The 21,538-nt window shown below is 37.1% G+C and overlaps 5 protein-coding genes across 5 annotated transcripts; 1 reads left to right on the top strand and 4 right to left on the bottom strand.

Annotated features, from left to right (window-relative positions):
* Window positions 1-4,070: 4,070 nt before the first annotated feature.
* On the bottom strand, window positions 4,071-6,899 carry LOC103318679 (Methyltransferase family protein). The gene is made up of 7 exons (XM_089043576.1): window positions 6,450-6,899; window positions 6,057-6,166; window positions 5,570-5,781; window positions 5,377-5,468; window positions 4,861-4,963; window positions 4,589-4,731; window positions 4,071-4,447 (listed from the first exon to the last, which is right to left on the bottom strand). Exons 1-7 carry the CDS (start codon window positions 6,657-6,659, stop codon window positions 4,349-4,351), a joined length of 969 nt encoding a protein of 322 aa, XP_088899702.1. The 5' UTR covers window positions 6,660-6,899; the 3' UTR covers window positions 4,071-4,348.
* Window positions 6,900-7,246: 347 nt separating this feature from the next.
* LOC103318678 (protein EIN4) lies at window positions 7,247-10,742 on the bottom strand. Its single transcript, XM_008220079.3, has 2 exons — window positions 8,332-10,742; window positions 7,247-8,002 (listed from the first exon to the last, which is right to left on the bottom strand). The coding sequence occupies exons 1-2, from the start codon at window positions 8,704-8,706 to the stop codon at window positions 7,478-7,480; spliced, it is 900 nt and encodes a 299-aa protein (XP_008218301.2). The 5' UTR covers window positions 8,707-10,742; the 3' UTR covers window positions 7,247-7,477.
* LOC148921223 (protein EIN4-like) lies at window positions 8,765-10,076 on the bottom strand. The gene is made up of 2 exons (XM_089048375.1): window positions 8,958-10,076; window positions 8,765-8,797 (listed from the first exon to the last, which is right to left on the bottom strand). The coding sequence occupies exons 1-2, from the start codon at window positions 10,074-10,076 to the stop codon at window positions 8,765-8,767; spliced, it is 1,152 nt and encodes a 383-aa protein (XP_088904501.1).
* A 1,690-nt stretch (window positions 10,743-12,432) lies between the features above and the next one.
* LOC103318855 (protein farnesyltransferase subunit beta-like) lies at window positions 12,433-15,991 on the top strand. The gene is made up of 15 exons (XM_008220288.2): window positions 12,433-12,841; window positions 12,950-13,106; window positions 13,208-13,294; window positions 13,385-13,490; window positions 13,607-13,642; window positions 13,824-13,906; window positions 14,010-14,063; window positions 14,190-14,241; window positions 14,644-14,708; window positions 14,783-14,839; window positions 14,986-15,058; window positions 15,149-15,235; window positions 15,309-15,393; window positions 15,535-15,638; window positions 15,729-15,991. Exons 2-15 carry the CDS (start codon window positions 12,985-12,987, stop codon window positions 15,960-15,962), a joined length of 1,245 nt encoding a protein of 414 aa, XP_008218510.2. The 5' UTR covers window positions 12,433-12,841; window positions 12,950-12,984; the 3' UTR covers window positions 15,963-15,991.
* A 345-nt stretch (window positions 15,992-16,336) lies between these two features.
* On the bottom strand, window positions 16,337-20,816 carry LOC103318677 (AT hook motif DNA-binding family protein). The gene is made up of 6 exons (XM_008220078.2): window positions 20,374-20,816; window positions 18,985-19,037; window positions 18,461-18,592; window positions 17,294-17,446; window positions 16,699-16,981; window positions 16,337-16,588 (listed from the first exon to the last, which is right to left on the bottom strand). The coding sequence occupies exons 1-6, from the start codon at window positions 20,756-20,758 to the stop codon at window positions 16,524-16,526; spliced, it is 1,071 nt and encodes a 356-aa protein (XP_008218300.2). The 5' UTR covers window positions 20,759-20,816; the 3' UTR covers window positions 16,337-16,523.
* Window positions 20,817-21,538: the final 722 nt, after the last annotated feature.

Raw genomic sequence — 21,538 nt, 5'->3', positions numbered from 1 at the left:
TCATCATCTTCTTCTTCTTCTTCTCTTCTCTAGTTAGTTAATTTTAGCCCTTTATGAATTAGTCATTTTATCTACATCAACAGGTATATATATATATATATATATATATTAGTTAATTACCAATGAAAAACAATCATGATTTGATGGAGGTGTTAAATTGAAAAAGTACAACATATATATTTTATACTGCTCTTATCTTATTATATACATATATGTTTTATGGTGGGGGATTTTCATTGGCTATACACATGTTCCTCTCTTTATAATTATATAATTATATTTTCAAGTTTTTCAAGTCTAATTTTTAAGAGTTTAATACGCAGGTCTGTTTCTCTAGCTAATTTTCTATTAGCTAGTTTTATAAGACCAGCTTTGGTGGTCAACTTTGGCTACTAATTAAACTGCATATATTATATTGGTATATATAGGATTCCAAAAAACTTTGCCATGCATGTCTAATTGAAGAGCCAAACCTGAAGCCTGAAGCTCTAGCTAGCTTAATCTATGTATAAATGCAATATAATTATAATTATAATTATGCATATTTTTCACATATGCATATAGCACTACTTAGTCTTAGTGGCATGAATGTGCGTAATGGGGAACAATAGTCAGCAGATTCCCAAGCTATCACATATAAGAGTTTAATACACATATATAGTTATTCTCTTATTCGGATGCCTGCACGTTATTATCATACAAATACTATTGTAAATAGAGAAAAAAGTAGGGAGGGGTAATAGAAAAAATACATGGCATCCGCACGATAATAACGTCCGGGACGTTCACATAAAATAATAAATAAGCTTATTTGAGGGATACCCTTATAGGGCTGACTCTACATTATATTTCACTAATCCAAACCGTCTATTTTTTAGATAATCATTCAAAGATCATCTCTACAAAAAAATTACTTGAATCCGATATCATTTGATCACTCAATTGAGTTATTGAAATTTTAGTACTTTCTTAAAGCACCATGTTCATTGATTTTGTATATACAATTGGATGTTGAAATAGTTTTCAATTTGTCTAATTTTTTGCAAGGATGATCTATTAATATAGACTTAAAAAATAGATAGTTTGGATTGTTGAAAAATAAATCGTAAGGGACCTTAAAGGGTGTCTCTCAAATAAAATTATTTGAGAGATCCCTCAATAGAAGGAGACTGTATGTATATATATAAGATTTATATGCGCAGAAATTCGAGTTTTTGGAAAAAGAAACACACCCAATTATTTAAATGAAGATTATTATACCCAATATAAGATCAGGGCATGCATTGCATATAAGATGAGTGCAGCCTTGTATATATCAGTCATGGGGAAGATCGAAATGACCACATATAACAATTGTCCAAAACAAGGTCATCCGCGGATTAATATAACAAATTTACAAATCCTGTTGTTATTATTATAATTAAGATAGAATTGTTTTATATTTGGATGGGACATGATGCACGACAAAATTCAAGTTAGATAGATTAATATTAAGGAAAGGAAAAGTTTAAAGGATGCCTTCTTGGCACTCAAAGGACACATATAGATGATGATATAATCCCAGGCCGAAGCCAGATATGGAGTTGTTTACTGAAACATGGAGGACCCTCTTCACATGGACTCACATGTCATTGTTTAATCAACCCTAATTAATTTACATTTGTTTATGATAATATTACCCAGTAATTTGCAGACAACAATCGTTATAAATTATAAAATAATTTATAATGGTAAAGCAGCTTTGTGATGTGGATGGAACCCACCTTGAGGAGTTTAATATTAAAAGCAGACCAGACCAGGATGATTTCAATTAAATAATCTTGGGACGACTAAGACTAGAAAACAAATAAAACCTCCTTTTTGTGCACCAGTAGTTGTCTTTGCTCATTGCTCTTTGCTGGTGTAGTTTTACCAACATGTTTTGAAGCCCCGGGTTCTGTATGAAAGTCTAAACAACGCAATTAACTATAATACTTTGGAAAGGGAATCCGCAAAAACTGCATTAAGGAAATGAGGACAACCCAATAAAGTTGAAGTTGCGTAATATTATAATAATAATAACATAATTAATGGAAAACCTACTGACATAATTAACGAATAAAATAAATCACCGGTGGAGAAAAAACTGAAAGCATATTATCACTTTCCATCTCTACCTCTGAAGATGAATGTGAATGATGCAAACACAATTAATTTATAAATATTAATTAAAATTTGTATTGGATTGGATGCATGCACCTGCCGTGGAGTACACGTCGTCTTTGGCCGGATTAGGTGCTCTGCTCTCCTACTTCACTGCTGTCCTGCAAAAGCTACTACTAGGGCATTCATTCATTCATATTATAATTGATTTTATATTAAAAGATGGATGCAGGCTTGCTTTTGTAATTGACGACGTGCTTCAAGCATGCTTACCACTACTTTAATTCTTGGTTTCGCATAACGCTTTGAACCTGTACTGTACGCAGCTATATACATACATATATATATATATATATATATATACACACACTATATATATATTCTGTATGAACTGATCGCTATTCGAATGACAACACGACAACCAGCTCTTGGATCTCATTTAGAGTGATCAAGAAATCATATACAATCTTTGAATAGAATATTTACTTTAATCATGATTCATGGGATGGGATCATGGGAGCACTGGCGACTTAGAAATTTTTTAGCGGAGGTGCAATATTGACTAAGTATGAAAAATGGTTTTTCGGAATAATCATTTTCTCTAGATAATTTTTGGCGGCTTTTATTCCTTACACATCAAATAAGAAAACTTGATTTTATGGGATTTTAGTATGAAGTATATATTGACTTAATGAGCCATCATTTTTAGCATAAATCGTATTTTGCACTAAAACCGAATTTTCATATTTTGATTTGGTGGGAATTTGATTTTCTAGTATTTTTATTTGGATCCAAATGGGGGGTACTTCCTTATTTACATTGTAAACTTAAGTAAATAGAGTAATATAAAAATAAATAAAAGTAAAAGGATAAAGACATTTACTTAAATTTGAAAATGAAAATAAGGTAATATGTACATCACTTGACAATGATTTTTCAATGATTTTTCGGCGAGAGCAGCTGCACCTCCTTGCACCTTACTAGATCCGCCAGTGCATGAGAGTGCCTATCTTAATTAATTTTCCTCCTTTCAATTAGTCTGTAAGATGTGCATAGTAGTGACAATCTGCTTTTCTGTTAATTAATTAATTAATGTCTTTAGTTTACGATTTACATATTTAAATGCAAGCTTTAGCTTAGAATACCTTTTCAATAGCGTGATTACTTTATAAACCTCTGCAGTTCAGTAAAACAGGTGGTGTTCCATTATTTCGAGCAGGAACAAACCAAATTCTTAAAGGGAGGAATTGATCATTACAAAAAACCTTTGTAAGGCCAACTTTGTTTCAGATATTGCATGGAGATTATTAGAAGATAAAAAGTTATATATATATATATATATATATACTTGTTCTCTCATTCGGATATCCGCATATTATTATCATACGGATGTCATAATAAACAAAAAAAAAACAAAGAGGGATAGTAAAATATACATAGCATTCGCATGATAATAACATCCGTACATTCACATAGGAGAATTTCTATACATATATAAAATCCTGGAATATTTGAGACAGTTCAGGCACGCAAGTAATATATTGAAAAACTTCGGTATAAATTGGTGATAAACATCTTTTCTTTATGTTTTGTTTTTGAAGATTTGAGAATTTGCAGAAAAGACAAATGGATGGGTTGGGTTGAATAATGGGTACCAATTCCAAGGGAACTGGTTTAGGGTTTCCTTTTGACATTTTGACTAGACTTAGAGAACCGCCCAAACTTAGGTCATTTTGGTCAGTTAGGGAGCTGGGTATACTACACGTGGATGATGTGGGCATTTTGGTCCATAGGGAACCGCCGGGTTTTGGTTATCCCTATCCAGAATATGGACACATGTATCAAGCACATGGAATTCGACCCGTCCATTGTCAACTGCCCTACCCATTTGTAGCCGTAACAAAATTTACTCAGTTCGGGGAAAAAAATTTAGAGCTTAATTCCTTCATCTAGTGAAGAACAATTTAGATTAGGTAGAAAGTTATCGTATACTTGGGCCTTTCTTTCTTGTGGGAACACATCAGCTAATTTGAGCACTGACTTTCACAGCTCTTCTCAGAAATTCAATGGAGCCCCAAATTTGTACCTTTCTCATATACATATAACGAAAAAGTTGCTCACAGCAAGCTACATTGTAGAAGAAAGCAGCATGGTTTCTTCAAAGGGCAGCATGTCAACAAGAGAGACCGCTTCAAATGACTTCATTTCATACAGGCTTCTGGAACTTTCCATGAACCCACACCCTTCGCATGCTCTTCCCATTTCGACGATTCACCGACTTAACGCAGCAGTATTCAAGCTCAAGCTGACATAAGCACAAGTTATGGAACATTAGACAGTAGAAAATGAAGCAAGTATGTGCACATCTAATTTTAGGATCTCCACGCCCGGCACACCCCACCCCCACCCCCCCAAAAAAAAAATTGTTTTGTGGTAACATTAGTACCTCAGTGAAGCCTGCACCCACAAATAGATTCCTCACAGTATCTAAACAGAAGAAATAAGAGCGGGTTCCATCTGATCGCATATACTCCCTGAACCCCACTCTTTTGTCCATCTCAAATCGAAGCATAGACATATCATAGAGGCCTGAATTTCATCAAACTGATTATGTCAGCAGGAAAAACATTAGAAATATTTCTTAAAAAGTTGAGAGCTAGAGCTCTTTAAAATCTTTTACAGCTCCAAGTCCAAACCAGGCTCTGATTAATCAATTACCATAATCCCTAAACAACAGCAGGCCTCCAGGTTTCAGGACAGAAAAACACTCCTTGATAGACTCTGGCATCCTATGAAGTGGTAATGCTGACAGTGTGAATATCTGACATATTTCACAGAGAAAAAAGAAACTCAAATCACCAAATACTGTTTCTTTGATGAGAAGAAAATGGTGGGAAAGTATTCTAGCATAACATCTCAAAGCAATAGAGGTCAGAACAGAGGAGCACCAACAAAATTCTAGAAATAAAAGTTACAAAGTGGTTAGCATACTAATATTTAGCAAAGAAATCTAAATGAAGTTCAGCAACTTCCTAAGTCTCTGTTTGAATTGACAGAAAATCTTTACCAAATAGAGACCAGATGATTTGAGACAGGCAAAGTATTTTTACACCTAAAGCTCCATCTTTTCCCAGTTAGCAAGCGTTCAGACAAAAGATTTCTGATCCAACAAAGTCTATTGGCAAATGTAAGATTCAAAGGTTCTCTGGCCAGTTTGATGTAATGAATGCTTACCAGGGTAACAAAATCAACCCCACCAATGCAACATCTACTTTCACTCAATGAATATGAATCATTAAGATTTTTTTGACTTTTCCCTCCACCATCTGAAGAAACAACAAAACTGTTTGAGTATTATACTATTATACCTTATATGAGTCTGATTGTACTGCATATAAACATACAATAAACAGATGAAGTAACTAACCTGAAAAGCACAGCTGCTGTGTTTGTGCAATATTTTCTTGACAAGGATTGTAGGCCAACCATGTTGGAAATGCGGTTACAGAAAAATCACAACAAAATGGATGAAAACGATGTTCGAAAGATACTTTGTTACAGGCATATACCGTCTCCTTAACCCTCTCCAGGGCCTCATTGCTGCAATCGCAAGCATAAACAATGATGTTTTCATTGCCACTGCAGAGGAAATAGTATCGTGTGAGGATAACAGGTAGAAAGCAAACAGCATGGTCTGAAACCTATGGCAAACATCTCCAGTTTAATGAAAATATTCATATAAACAAAACATAAACCAGACTGCTAGAAAAAGTGCAAATTAACCGAAGAAAAAAAAAAAAGAGACTACTAAACCTCAAATAATTAAAGGGCGTTACTGCGGAGGATTCAGATTTCTAAAGACAGGCAATCATACATGCAATTAAATTTTGAAATGAGACAAGTTTAGAGGATACCGTAATATAGGAAGAACAGTGCTGCCATTACCACATCCCACCTCCAAAACCTTAGAATTCTCTTTGTAGTTGACTAGTTCAGGGAATTCTTCTAACAGATATCGTCTTTCCTGCATTGAATCACATAGACTGAATAAAACAAGAGAATAGAAAAACGGATCATAAGTACCCTAAGGGGCAAATTGAAATAAACGAGAAAGAACAAATATGATGCAAAGCCTGACATTAGAACTGAAACCCCAATTTGCAAAAGATGGAGACTTTACTTACACAGTAACTATCTATAATTACATAGAAAGATGGAGGCTTTCCTATAATCATCAACATTCAACAACCCAATTGAAATGGCATATTCCTTAATCAAAAGGGTTAAGAGAGGAAAAGCAATGGGACCTTGAAGAACTTGCCAGAGGCATGCCGGTGGTGAAATGCGTTCCATGCGTGAGACCCAGCAGCAGCATAATGGGCTTCATCTACGAGTGAAATTGAAATGGGGTTGGGTTGGAAGGGGAGCAAGTGGTAGCTGAACGACGGGTCGTTTTCCACCTGAACTCTTAGCTCATCCCAGTCGAAGTCCTTGCTAAAGTAATCTGCTTTTCTCATTTTCTTCAATTTTACTCAATTTTCAAATAGGTGAACGGTTGAAATTATGAAAGACAGAGGTGAGACTGCAACGCGCATAGAGAGGGCTATGCTGGAGGCTGAAGAAGAAGGAGGACTGAAATGTAATAATACAATTATAGGAGATGAGAGGAGAGACTAGAGAAGGAAGGGCAATGGCGCTTTTCTCTGGTACTCTGGTTTTGCTCTGCTTCAGTTCAGATGTTAGGGCTTTGGTTTGGCGTCAATTTCAAGCACGTGCGAAGCCCTTTTTTTTTTTTTTGGGGGGAAGCCAGACGTGAAAACTACAAACTTGCAAGATGAGAACAAATCTGGATAGTAAAAAACACCCTTGCTTTTTTTGCTGATTTTGTTATTATTATTGATCAAACAAATTTATGTTCCTTCCCCTCGGGCTTTTTGAATATGATCGGTTCAGAGACCAAAAGAACAAAAAGAAAAAGAAAGAATACAAAGACAGAAACAACTGGATGTAGCTTCCTGAAACTTGTGTTGAAGCACCAGGGCAACCCAATCTGAAAGAGCAACACAACACAATCTGTTTTGATTGGATTGGATTGAATAATCAATGGAGTAAATAGCTCAGTGGAGCAATTATACTAATCAATGGAGTATATAGCTCAGTAGAGCAATCATACAACAGAACAGAGTCTGTGACGTTTAATTGTGATATGAAGGGCATATGGTTAGCAATATCTAACTACTATATTTTCTAACTAAGTGAAAACTAAGTTTAAAGTTGGATTCTCTATAACTTGTGCTCATTAGAGAGCCTAAAAAAGACGTGGAAGAAAAACTGCTCATTGCAGTACCCTGCGAAGTTCATCTGCCATCCCTTGCAATAGAACAGGTTTTCGAATCAATCCATTCATTCCCACCTGTAGACATCTCTCCCACACATGTTCCTCCGCACTTGCTGTCAGGGCTATGATCAATGGCCAATTAGGGCTGTGGAATTTCCTGATTCTCATTGCCACTTCAAACCCATCCATTTCAGGCATGTGGAGATCCAAAACAACAATTTGAAATGAATTTTCAGCATCACTGAGGGCACTCAGGCATTCGAACCCAGAAGAAACAGCAGTTACTTGACAGCCGAGTTTCTCGAGCAGCTTATTGGTCACAGTCCTGTTTATATTATCATCATCGGCTACTATAACCCGAAGGCCTCTGAACTGTGAGTTGGAATTTGGTTGCTCCAAGTTATTTCCAGGGAGATACATACTTCTCCCAATAGATGGGAGGATTTGAAACCTGAGAACAAGTGTCATGCTTTCTGCAAAATCCACTGGGTTCATGGATATCCAGATATTGCCTTGCATCATCTGCAGATAATTCATTATAGAAGAATCATAAGTTGATAAAATTAAAATAATTTGTCTTCTCATATCAATTCTAATGCATCGTAGTTTTGATCAATTTTAAAAAAAAAGTGAAATCGAACTCTATACATGAGCCACACAGAAGGCTTATGTTTTGGAAAGGTGCAGGCCAACTTTTCAATTTGAAAAAAAAAAAGGAGCCAATCATCTTACAGTCATGCAAGCTGAAGTGCTGAAGTCCTACTAAAACTTTTTGGCATTTCTTGTAGAAAATGTACATCAATCAGAACGACCAATATTGAAAAAATAAAATAAAAATACACAGCTCTTACCTGGACAATCTTTTTACAAATGCTGAAGCTCAGGCCCTTCTTAATTTCATCATTGTTGTGCCTCCCACCAGCATAGTGCGTCAATGAGACTAATCCACCAGGTCGAGAACTTCCCTCACTAATCTCAAATTCAAACTTTATAGATACGTACTCATCTGGTACATTTGATCTCCAGATTCCTTGCAATCTATCATCCTGGCCCTCACTACCACTCTCTGAAATAGCCCGGAAGATGACAGTCCCCACGCCATTATAGGTGCTCAATAGATACCCAACCATATGCAATATTACTTGGAAAGCCCTTCTTTCATCCCCAATCACCTGATTAGGCAATGAGCTTTGAACATCAACTTCAAAACTAAAGCCTTTATACATACACAGGCACTCGGCAAGACAAGAAGCTTCCTGATCATAGAATGTAGTTGAAATGGCCTCATCTCCAACGGGAACCTTCCATTATCTTTTGCTGACATCTCCATCACATCATTGATCAAAGTGCAGAGAACATAACTAGTTTTTGCCATCGTGTCCACAATTAAGCTCTGTTTGAAACTTAAATTCTCTTGAAACATAGAAAGCAAGCCCAAAATTGTGTGCATTGGCCTTCTCATTCCATGACTCATTACCTTCTGAAATGAATGCCTTGCTTGGCTGGCCATCATTGCATTCTTCTTCGCCTGTTGTAACGCACGATTTTGTTCACTCAGTTTCTCTCTCATTAGTTGAGACTCTTCAAGTACTGCAGCATGGGATAGAGCCACAGCAACCTGGTCAGCCACCACTTCAACTATTTCCATCTCATGATGGCTCCAACCTCTAGAATCTATTACTGGAAGAACCAAAACCAATATCGCATAATGAGTGTCAACCAACTGCGGTGTACCCCCTTTGAAATTTGAAACCCGAAGCATTGGCATTCGGATTGCTGCCACAGCACCTGATTCACCAGACTCACCACTACTTGCAGATCCAAGTGCTGATTCAGGACTTAGGATTGTTACCCTCTCGCTCTCTCTTATCTCCAACACATCTGGGTCATTAATTGGGATAGAATGGAGATAATTTCGCGAAGAGCTTGATTTCAACTCATAGGTCAGGTTCATCTCTGCTCTATCCTCATTCGGCATCCAAACAGCACAATTATGCAAGTCTAATGTCTTTGAAAGCTCAACCAGAGTTGTATACAATATGGTATGCTTATCCAGTGACTTTCTAATTTCACGGGTCAGCATTCGGACATGCCAACTGGCTTCCTTCTGTATCTTCATCATCCCAACCTCTTGGTCTAATTCCAACACATTTTGCCTCAAGAACAGTTCTCTCACCTTCACTTTGAGAATAAGAGGAAACAGAGTTAAAAGGGTTATTGCAGTTGCACATGAGACCAAGGCTGTGAGGAATTTGGCAATGGTGAGGGACAGCATCAACTGGAATGACTGGCGGCCGTTGTACGTCCATGCATTTAGCAAATGGGTCAATCCACAAAGGACTATAAACGCAATAAACTGAAGGAGGACCCATTTGAATGGAACGTTTGAGCAGCTGACAAAGTAAAGAAGTTCTATAGGGATTGAAAAATATGCTATTGCAATCAAGAAATCACTCACTCTTTGGTACTCTAAAATGTTTGGAATGCTCCAAAAACCCTCCTCGTCACAATTACAATGTGCAAAGTCATTATCAATGGCTGAAACAAAACTAATGAAATAGAAAACTAACAATCCAAGAGCTAATTCTCTTAACATTGCATCCACCCAAGTGATTAACTTGTTCACAGCATTTTGCTTGGATGAAAGTTTTTATTTTTCAAACTCCTGACGAACCAAATTTCACTTGCAAACCGAAAAACTAAAGAACACTAGTTGAATCGTATCAGTGCGATACCAACTTAAAAATTGAAAACTCACTTCCGTATTCTAAGATTTGGAAACACCCACCTGGATTTTCGGAGTAAAACTGACATAACCATCTGCTAAATTCTAAAGATCTAACCAACCCATCTGCTAAATTCTATTTCAAATCAAAATTGTCTATAAGCTTCCTCACTTGTTTTTTTTTCTTTCTGGTTTTACAACCCTTCTTCCATTTTAGTAGAAGAAGAAATTGAAAACCGAAATTTTCTTCCTCCGTAGAAGGAAAACGAACCAAATTAGAAGTAAAAGAAGCTTTCAGCTTATCAAAATGGAAGAGTAAGCAAGAAAAGAAACAAAAATCAGAAAGGTACCTAAAAGAACACACCTCGTGCCTCCCGTGGCTAAACCAAATTTCAGCTTATTCACTGTCTCACAAATCAAAACTTTATTGCTAAACTGAACTTTTTTTAATGCAAAACGACCCACCGGCCACCGCCAAAAACCCAATCTTTCACTGCCAGCAATACCAAATCCTCCACATCTAACACAACAACACCAACCCAAGAAACCAAATTAATACAATACAAACAGCCAAAAACGAATAAGGCCAAAAAAAACTAACGAAACAAACCGGACCCAAGCTGACTCAGAGGGTCAGTTGTCATGTTGAAGGGAGATTGTGGGACCCACACGTGTGTGAAGAGAACTTAGACTCTCTTCTTTAGAAAAGGTGCTAACTTTTTTATTGCAGGTTGTAATAAAATATGAACGGTTTTTTCATTTTCCTTTTTATAATTAAAAATGTGGGCGAGTACATATGGTGGGGCGCGCATCAGAGTGTTTCACCGTTGGATGGATATGATGATATTGTACGTGGCAGATTTGGTTTACCCGGTGAGTCGGTTCGTGACTCGCATTCTAATTTCTATCAAGCTAGTGGTCAACGGGTAGCTTTGACCTTTTTTTGTTCGTTTTCATTGGGAGGAGCCCAAGTTGATTAAGCCCAACAGGGATGAAAACAAACCACAAGGCAAAGGCCCAGAAATGGGGAGGAGCCCAAACAAGCAGATGAAGAAAACACAGTACTGACAACTAATCGACTAAACAAAAGCAAAGAACAGAGCCAGAGTTGTAGTAAGAAATAGATGGAACTCAGAAAAAGAAAGACAGGACCACAGAGACTAGAAGAGCTCAGCAATCCGAGGAAGATTAAACTGGATATGGATGCATTTGGTGTCTCTTCAACACCAGGCGCGCTTTTCTTGGTTATTTTTCTGTACTCACAAATTGATGACATATAATCGACATCACCAAAACTGTTGCATGCATGAATTTGTATGCTGCACAAGAGTTATCAGCGTCAAGAGTTTGTTATTGCTAAATTTAATTAGGAAAAGTTGGATCACAATTAATAATATATTGGTTTAATTATGTGAATCTCTCTCTCTCTTGTCTATACTCTATATATATAACACATGGCCTTGGTAGCCCTTCTTGGTAGATAGATCATAGTCCCTTCCATTACCAACTTCCTAAAATAATAGCTTTGATTAATTTACAGATGGCATCAACATCATCAGCCAAGAAGAAAAATAACCCTGCAGACTCATCATCACTTTGCCAAGTGACCGTTTCCAGTGCACATGATGTAGTTGTTGCTCTGGAAACTAGAGATGAGCGAAAGTTTAGTTTCCGTGTTCCGGAAACTGTGAATGACGGAGATTACATGTCTATCCGAAGTCAAATTCATACTAGTAATGCATGTTACCAGAGAAATGATGTTATTGCCAACCCTAGAGATCTGACACCCCCTCCTCCTCCTGCAGAAGATTTACCTCTATATCAGCACTTTAGAATAATGTAATCCATTAACATTAATGGTGAGATTTTTATACTAATCTGTTTGGTGACTATTGACTATCGTTAGCTAGCTTTGATCATTAATCTCATATCAGGTGGCTAATTTCTTAACTTCTCTGTCTTAATTGCAGGTTTATGCAGCTGCTGCCTGTTGCTCTGCGGAGTTTCAACTATCTTTAGCTTAATTATGTTTTCTTAGCTTTCAATTATCGATCCTGGACTATTGGGACTGTAATAATAATTACTGGACCTGGTTAATTATTATGTTATCTAACTTCTTCATTAATATTCAAATGTTGGACTGCTAGTTTATATATGCAGTATTAATGCATGCAGTTCATTTATTTATTTTGTTTTCATGTATGTCCAAAAAACAACTGAGCCTAATGAAGTGAAGTCTCAGCCTTTCTTGCTTATTTATTTCTGGTCAATGGCCTTGCATCATGATTGAAAATCTTCATTACAGTTACACGTGAAGAGATGGACCCTTCTAATCTGACATACAATAAAAGATAGACAAGTGACCCACATTAATTAGTGCCGAAGTTTCAGATTTTAATTTCAGTTTTCAGACATGGAAACTTGCTCAAATCTTTACGTATGAAGAAGAAGAACATCATCTTATGTTGTTATATGAACCACTAGAACACAAGTGTCCTGTCCCAACAAACTGACAAGCTACATTACGTCTGCGAATTGCTCCAAGATTGTGTCTTGAAGACAAGTTAGCCCAACAGCAGAGGTCACCGTTTGGATGGTCCAATCTGGGCAATTTTTTTTATTTCCTTTTCAGTCAGGTTTGTGATACCTTTTCCTTGTCCATTAGGGATTTTTCATGTGTTGGCATTTAAATTCATGGTTTCAGTTGTATTTCCTAGAATTTCGATTATTTAGTGAACTCTCAGACCTTTAGGCGAACTAAACTTCGAAGAAGAAGACGATGGAGGCGTCGGAGGTTCCCGTAGCAACAGTGACTCAGCGCAGCCAAAAGAGTGTAGAGAGCCAAGTCGGTCGTATCTACGAAAGCTTCGCCAAACTTCCCCCGGACGCCCAATTTCGAATGTAAAAGATTTTCCTTCTGTTCTTGCTTTTTTTATTTTATTTTATAACCGTTGGTTTGGTTTGGTTATAATAATGAACTTTTCTGGTTGTTGATGTTAAAGGCTGGAACTTAAGCGTGAGAATCATATAGATTACCTAAAAGGGGGTCTCAGACAACTCCCAAGCTCCTTCTGCGGTTTGTATGCCCTGTATAACTCTCTCTCTCCGCCTTTCTCTCTCCTAAATTGGATGATTAAAGTTTTGATTTTTGTGACATATGGTTGGATTTGTTTTGTCAGTCGACCGTGGGTTTGCTTTTGGAATTTGCACTCATTGGCTTTACTAGGAGAGTCTGTTGACGCCCAATTGCAAAACAACATCATTGATTTCCTTAGCCGTTGTCAGGTATGTATGTACTATAAGACAACCACATTGCTCTCTCTGCCTGCTTGAATGAAACACAAGTAAAGGCCGGTGCTTTGAGTTCTCCTCATCAAGTTGTCCTTTCTCTTGCATTCCAGGACCCAAATGGTGGTTATGGTGGCGGACCTGGACAGGCAAGTATATGGTCGCCATATTTGCCCCTGGTGGCTTAGTCATTCTTGATGCATAATATTTCCTAATACCTCTTTGGCGTTATTTTTGTCATGGCTTGAATTGACCTACTCATCTCTCATTGCTTCTATGCTGTATTATGTCATGCATTCTTCTGCTTAGATTGTTCATTGTTTTAATCAGATGCCACATCTTGCAACAACTTATGCTGCAGTCTGTTCACTCATTACTCTGGGTGGTCATAAAGCTCTTTCGTCAATTAATAGGTGATTAGTTTATGCTCCTTGAGAACAAACTCACATATTTTACACAATGCAATGCAATTCTGATCCTTCGGGAAGTGATTTGACATGATTTTTTCTTCTACAGAAGTGAAATGTACATGTTTCTACGACAAATGAAACACCCAAGTGGCGGCTTCAGGTTTGAAATCACATTCATTTGTGTGTTCTTTTGGCTTAAAAGTAATAAAAACTGACCCAATTTTCCAGAGGTATACTTTTGTTTCTAGAAGTTTGGAACTGTATTTGATTCCTTACTTTTCCCCAGGATTCATGATGGTGGAGAAATTGATGTCCGGGCCTGCTACGCTGCAATTTCTGTTAGTCTCTCCTCTCAACACAATTTCATTCATATTTTACTGGTGCACACGCCCATTTTTAATGCATATAACTACTCTCTTCTTGAGCATAGTTCTCAAAACTCCAATATGAACTTCTCTGACTTGGAAATAACAAAAGTTGAACATTTTGTCTCAAATGACTCTTATCCATTGATCACAAGTTCTAATAGAAGTCTGGCCGTATGGCCAAGGTGTTTCCATGTTTTCCTCTATCTACTCCCAAAGTCTTATTGAACTTGCTAAGGCTTGTGCTAGTTGTGCCATCCTTAAATTTGTCCTAAAAGTTGTGGTATTATCTGAATATTCATTGAATTACTTATGGTTCTGTTCTTTACTTACAACGTTGTTATATGCTTGCTTAATTTCAACACTCATTCGCAGGTAGCAAGTATTTTGAACATTTTGGATGATGAACTCGTGCAGAATGTTGGAAACTACATCTTGAGGTTGCTTAAAGCTTGTTCTGCTTGATATGGATTGGCATTTGATTAGGGATAAATTACATTTTCTGTATTTGCAGTTGTCAGACTTATGAAGGTGGCATTTCTGCGGAACCTGGTACTGAAGCTCATGGCGGGTATGTCTCAGACTTCTATCTGTTTGAACATCATTAACACAATTTGCACAATGGCCTCTTTGCCGGATTATGTGGATGAAGTATTAAGAGACGTCGGTTGGATAGATCTATTAGTTTTTGATAGATCCGATAATCTTTTTCTTCAGGTACACCTTCTGTGGGGTGGCAACGATGATTATGATCAATCAGGTCAATCAACTGGACTTGCCGAAACTAATTGTAAGAAAATTTCACGTTGTTTTCAATGAACATGTTTTGAACCTCTCCAATCCTAAGACAAATGTTGTTCTCTATTGTAATTGGTGTTAGGATTGGTTGGTATTTCAACAAGGGAAGGACTGTGGATTTAAGGGGAGGACTAATAAATTGGTTGATTGCTGCTACTCCTTCTGGCAGGTGATTTTCTTTCCTTCATCTGTTTAGGGATTCTTCTTCATCGTCTTATAGTTGAATTAATTGATATAACCAGGGAGGTACTTTTGCATTACTACAAAGAGCATGTTCAACTATTGATCAACAACTGGTGATCCCTGTTGGGGGCAAAAGTTTTGAAGGTAGGCTGACTTAGACAAGTTTCAGATGTTTGGCCATGTATTCTTTTTCTTCTTTTTTGGCTTGAAATAAATTTGCCTTTCAACACCCAAATTTTGTTTCGACTTGCTAAAATTTGCCTCTTTTTTTTGCTGTCTGTGCAGTAAATTTCAATGATATTGGTCATAATTTTGTCAAAAGAAGGGTAGAAATGGAGCCACTTTTTGATGGACGTGCATTGCAGCTATACTTACTTTTATGCTCACAGGTTTGGTTTTCAAATACCACCTTCCATCTATAGTTCTTCGAGTTCTTACTTTCCGGGGATTAATATTTTAACTTGATTTGGTTGATGCAGGAGGAGAATGGTGGATTAAAAGACAAACCTGGGAAATCCAGAGACTTCTATCACACGTGTTATGCTCTAAGTGGTCTTTCTGTAAGTCAACATATCTGGTCAGATGATGTGTCTCTACTGATGCCGAGAGCAGTGTTGGGTCCCTATTCCAATTTGTTGGAACCAATCCATCCCCTCTTCAATGTTGTCTTAGAACGCTATCACGAAGCGAGAGACTTCTTTACAACATTCTGACTCAGTAATATTATTGTCCTTTGAGGTGATGTGACTTGTGGAATTGGATTGAATTATAGGTATTTAAGTTCTGTACACATAACATATACTCACATCCAAGAATGAAAAAGCAAGATTTTCCAGTTGACACAATTTGGATTTGAACCCTTCATACCAAGCTCAATCAACGAAAACTTGTATACCATGGGGACAACACTCTTCTGCTACGGCCACTTTAATGTTTTTAGGCACAAACCTTTAACAAAATGCAGCTCCTAACAAAAAGTTTTAAAAGCAGATGCAGAACTGTGATAATAACAGAATGGATAAATATACGCTACCATATTCAGCCAAGTGTAAAACAGAAACTGGCCAGCAACCCCTACGCGCACAGATACTACGAGCAATATTGAAGGCATCAAAATATTTCAACAGGAGTAAGTCACAGGTATGGGACTTTTCATAAGCCATCATCTCTAATGTATGGTGCACGCTACAAACAGCATAAGCTGACAAAAAGTTCCGGTATGTATTATACATCTATCTACGACAAAACAGTGCTTCCAAATCCAAAAGCAAGCCCTAATCTGGAATTTGATCATAGTCCCCATTTTCTGGAGATTGGTGTGCTGCACGACCTGCTCTTCCTGCAAAATAAAATATCACCTTTAAGACTCTCTCATAAGTCATACCTGCGAGCAATGTCTATCTATAGAATCTTTTATAATTGTGAACGTGTGGTGAGAGGGAATTATACCTGTCAATTCATAAGCACCAGTGCCTCTAGCATCCGGACCACCCCTCCAATCTGTGGGCCGTGAAGGTGCGACATGCATGCCCTGAATCATAAAATGACTTCCTCCAATAGCTTGCTGATCATCATTTCCCCGGACGAGAGTTCTTCCAGAAGAGTCAACTGCCGAGCGGAAGCTTACGTTCATCATTTCCCCAGCTGTTGGCAACTTGGTAGCAGAAGCATCACCCTTTACACCAGCAGTGACATCCTTCTTGGCATCAACCATAAATGTTCCGACAATAACCTGTAGGTGCAAATAGCAAGTGTTTCAGAAATACAGCAGAACCGTTTATCAAACATGCCAACTGAAACGAGCAGAGACTGCAATTAAGAAGAAAATATTACAGATATGTCCCAGTGCCTAATAACATGGAAAAAATCAAATTGAGGCATCAGATGACATCCAAAGCACCAAGTCAACTATATGGTTAGCAACCCAACCCCTCCTTGCTTCAAGGCAGAGACAGAAGTAGCTAGTATCTTCTGCCACAGTTGTGGACTAACAACATATTATGGACATCTGATCAACAAAAAATCACTTTTTCTAAAATAGTACCTGCACAGGGCCTGCAGCCTTCAGGGGCCCACCAACTCCACCGCCGATGATTTGCCCATCTGTACTAGATAGGCACACACTCAGCCCACCAGCCCTCCCTCCAAGGTCAGTACGTACGTAAGACCCAGACAGTGAAATAATCTCAAAACGACCCTAACATCAGAAAGAAATCATTAAACTTTGATGGAATAAACATGAGGCAGATGATCAAGAAGTCCCAGTTCAATCTGTCAAGTTAACTGGCAGTATAAAGGACTTAACCAAACATAAGTTGAATCTTTTGAGCAACTAATGAAATGCTTTTTCAGCAGCATATGCACATTTCAAAACAATTTATTTACATAATTTTTGTTTCACAATTCCACAAAATTTCTGGATAGAAAAAGCATATGCACAATTCTAAAACTAATATTTTTATTTTTATTTCTAAATAAACCATATAGTAGCAGCCAAAACAGAAAGCAAAAGAAAGAATCTTAAAATTCATTGTCATTTCCTCCCTTTTCTCCTCCCTAACTACGCACCCACACATAGAGGAAAGACACCTTGCCTAATTATAATTGTAGCAATGAATCCTACCTGAATAAATTGGATGATAATAAAATCAAACTTCAGCCACCCAAATCGCTATGGATGGTGTACTTTTTCATCAATCATATGGTGTATTCCTTGGTAGAATTTGCATGCCAATATGGCTTTCAAACCAGAACTGTTATTTTGAAGTGATAATTGTTATTTTCAGATTTTGGAACGGCAGCTGTGCCGTATCTCAAATTAACTAAATGAAGACCCTCCAAAAAATTAATCTGAACTTGTACATTTAGGCTCCTTAAGAGAGCACACAGATAAATTAACCTGTTAGTTGCCAACAGTGAGCACAGTTGCCCTATTGTTGCCCACCAAGAATCTAATACCATCTGGAGACTCACTAATGCAAAGCAGTGACCTAGTATTGTACATCTAGGCTCATATACACATACCTTGAACAAAACACTAAATATGATACTCCAAATTTGACTTCAAATACAATTTCTTGCAAGATAACTGCTGTTTCTGATATTTACTTTTTTCTTTTTTCGTTACAAAGTGCATCACCGCAGTTCCCATATGAATGGGTCAAAAGACTAAACTATCCCACTTGGAAAAGGTTGAAGAATTTTTTTTTACCTCATATGTAATGTTGCCTCCTGAAGTAGCTGGCTGGCGGAGAGAAGCATTTGAAATTGTACCAGAAGCAGACAGAATGCATATTTCACGCTTACTCTGTTGCATGAAAAACATAATTTTCTGGCCCACATCCTGTTAGACGTGTCACTAAACTGTGTGAGCAGATAATAAATAAAGAAAAAATAACAATGGAAACACTCTATAATAAAGATGGCACATAAACAAGGTACGATCAGGCAATTGTTGATATTTTAGAAATACAATAGTAACTGCACCAACAAAAAACCATAAACAAATTCAAGGAATTATTCTGTATCCAAGATCGGCATGTGACACATTTGAAACACAGATGTGAAAAGAAAAAAAAAGTATTTCATGCAATCAGAAACGAAAGAGCTACAATCCAGTATCTGCAATTTATGGAAGAAAAGGGTGAAGTTAAAAGGAAAATAATGAATTAAACTGTCACGGTATTCCTAAACTAGCTACGCTATTGCTTTGAGAATTAATTAGGACATGCATACCTCCCCAGCAGCTACAGTTAAAACATGTGGTGTAAAACCTTGCCCTGCATTGCCTACATCAACCAATTAAGAGGAAAAGCACAACATGAGTGTGTTAAATTATAATTATTTATACCCACATTGTCAAACAAGAAAAAGACATTAAAACAGCATTCAATAAAACATATATACTTCTTATGAGCAAATGAAAACATTATACAAGGAAAATAGGTTAGGTTAGCTGGTCACCTAAGCTTTAACCAAGCCTTTTTTTTTCCTAATTTTACATGACATCACAGAATAATAGAGGTTATAAATAAATACTGGGACAGAAAGGACCTTCAGAAGTGGGAAGAAAAAATTCATATTTGGCAAGTAATATACAACATTTTTATATGCAAATAGGTTTTAGATCAACTAACCACTGTGAACTAAATGTCGAGTTATTATCTCCATTCTCAATATAAAATCTAACAGTAAGTGTGAGAAGTTCTAGAATTCTAAAGAACAAAACAAAAAAGTCTTGCAAACCACAAAAACCTTGTGTCATCTACTGATAGAAATTCAACGAGCAATCCCAGTTTTATACTTCCATTAAACCATTGAAATTACTTTTTCATGCATCGTGATTGTTCCCGGTTGCTAAAATATGCCACTTTGGACTATAATATTGACATATGCCTCACACAAGTCTTCATTTGGGACGGGCAGAAAATCTTTTATCCAGACAGGAGCTTGTACGAGTTTCTTATCAATATCTCTCTCAAGCCAACCAAAGTTTCCACTCCATAAGGTGTGTGATCTGAAGAGAAATTTGGTTCATGTGAATAAAATTACCAATTATATTATGTTCTCTTTGTATTTCCCCAAAAGCTTCTCATTTGAACAAGTGGAGGTCATACTATTCTATTTCAAAATTAATGTTTCAACTATGCCCATCATTTGGAAATAGTTAAGTTGAATTATGATAGACCTACATGACAGAAACTGGATAGAACAAGGAGAGTGAAGACACTAAACAGGCATATAAACAATGCAACCAAAAACATGTATAAACTCAGGCACTGCAACAAAACCCTCTAAACTACAACGAATTCACAATAAACCATGAAAAAATAAAATAAAAAAGAACTAATAACAAAGAGGGCAAGCACTAAGAAACAATGGATGTTAAAAAGCCCACATAAACCTGGAGCAGTTTGCAAAAGAACCCTCCTAGAATAAAAAATTTCCCAACCAAACACAAATAGGGTATTTCCAGAATACCCACCCAGAACAACCAAGTGTGAATCTTTCAAGACAATGCAACCAAAAGTTTGAAACACATATAGAAATTGAAGCAATTTGCAATAAAGACAACAAATTTCACAACCAAACCATAGAAAATCCAAAAGGCCATTTGCAACCCACCAAGAGAAAACTGCTGAGATTTCTTGGTAGACCCAGAATAAGAAGGCGAGGCAGAGCCATGGTGGTCCTTTTTCTCCTTAGAGGATGAGGAGTGAGATGACGTCGTCGCCGCCTTCTTGGCTGCCAAAGCCTGTTCCGGCGTGCCATACTTTCTGGGCCTTCCTCGCTTCCTTTTCGCGGGCTCAAGTGGCGAGGTCACCGCTGAGGAGGGCACCGAGTGAGAGTACACCATGTGGGACCCATCAGTGGAGTGGGTATTTGGCAAGAGCCCATTGGTCGGTGATGCAGTGTTTGTGGCTGTGACAGTTGCGGCGGTGCCGGTGCCGGTGGTGGTGGTGGTGGGGTGTTGGAAGTAGGAGCTCAGTTGGTTTTCATTAGGTTCCATTTTGAGTTTTAGAGAGAGAGAGAGAGCGTGCGTCTGTGTCGAATAACAAATTTTTTTTTATTTTTAATTTTACTCTTTTTAATTTTAATTTTGGTTGGTTTTTCTTGGTATGCGTTTTTGTATGTGTGGTGTGATTTTGGCCGTTGGATTAGGTTTAGGTTTGATTAGACATTTGACTCGAGTCTCTACTGCATATTTCTTTATTACGTTGTTCTTTTTTAATTAGGTTTTCATTTGAATAATCTAATATCTATCTGATTCTATACTCATCTGTAATAAATTCAAACTCAGCAATTTCTAATCTTTAAAATCCTTAACGAAAATTAAATTAAAAATTACTTCTTTCATTTTATGTGAGGCTAATTGTATTTGTTTTGGTGTTCAATTGCTGTTAATTTGGCACCTCACCAACAACCCTAGAGATAATACATGCCTCTTAGCGGGGCTATGTCCAAAGTGAGTAGAATTAACCATTTTCTTTTGGTTTGTTCAGCAGAAGAACAATAATATGAATTATGGTTCACATCACAAATATATGAAAAATAAATTAAATTGTTGCTTTTATATGTCTAAACAATTGTCTAGAAGAATATTACAGACTGTATACTATAATAACTCATGAAGTGATAGACTTGTTTAATAAATCCAAAAACAAAGTGGCAGTTGTTTCGGTTGAAAAGAGGGAACCGTTTTATTTAAACAAGAAACAAAAAGTGATAAACTTTTTCCTCTTTCTCCCTGGTTGGAGACCTTTTCTTTTTGGATACAATACAAGTTCGA

The sequence above is a fragment of the Prunus mume genome, linkage group LG1 (assembly GCF_029339155.1).
Source record: "Prunus mume cultivar Tortuosa linkage group LG1, ASM2933915v1, whole genome shotgun sequence".
Classification (NCBI taxonomy): Eukaryota; Viridiplantae; Streptophyta; class Magnoliopsida; order Rosales; family Rosaceae; genus Prunus; species Prunus mume.
Note: the sequence above shows the minus strand (reverse complement) of the source record. Positions and strands in the feature narration are given on the sequence as shown.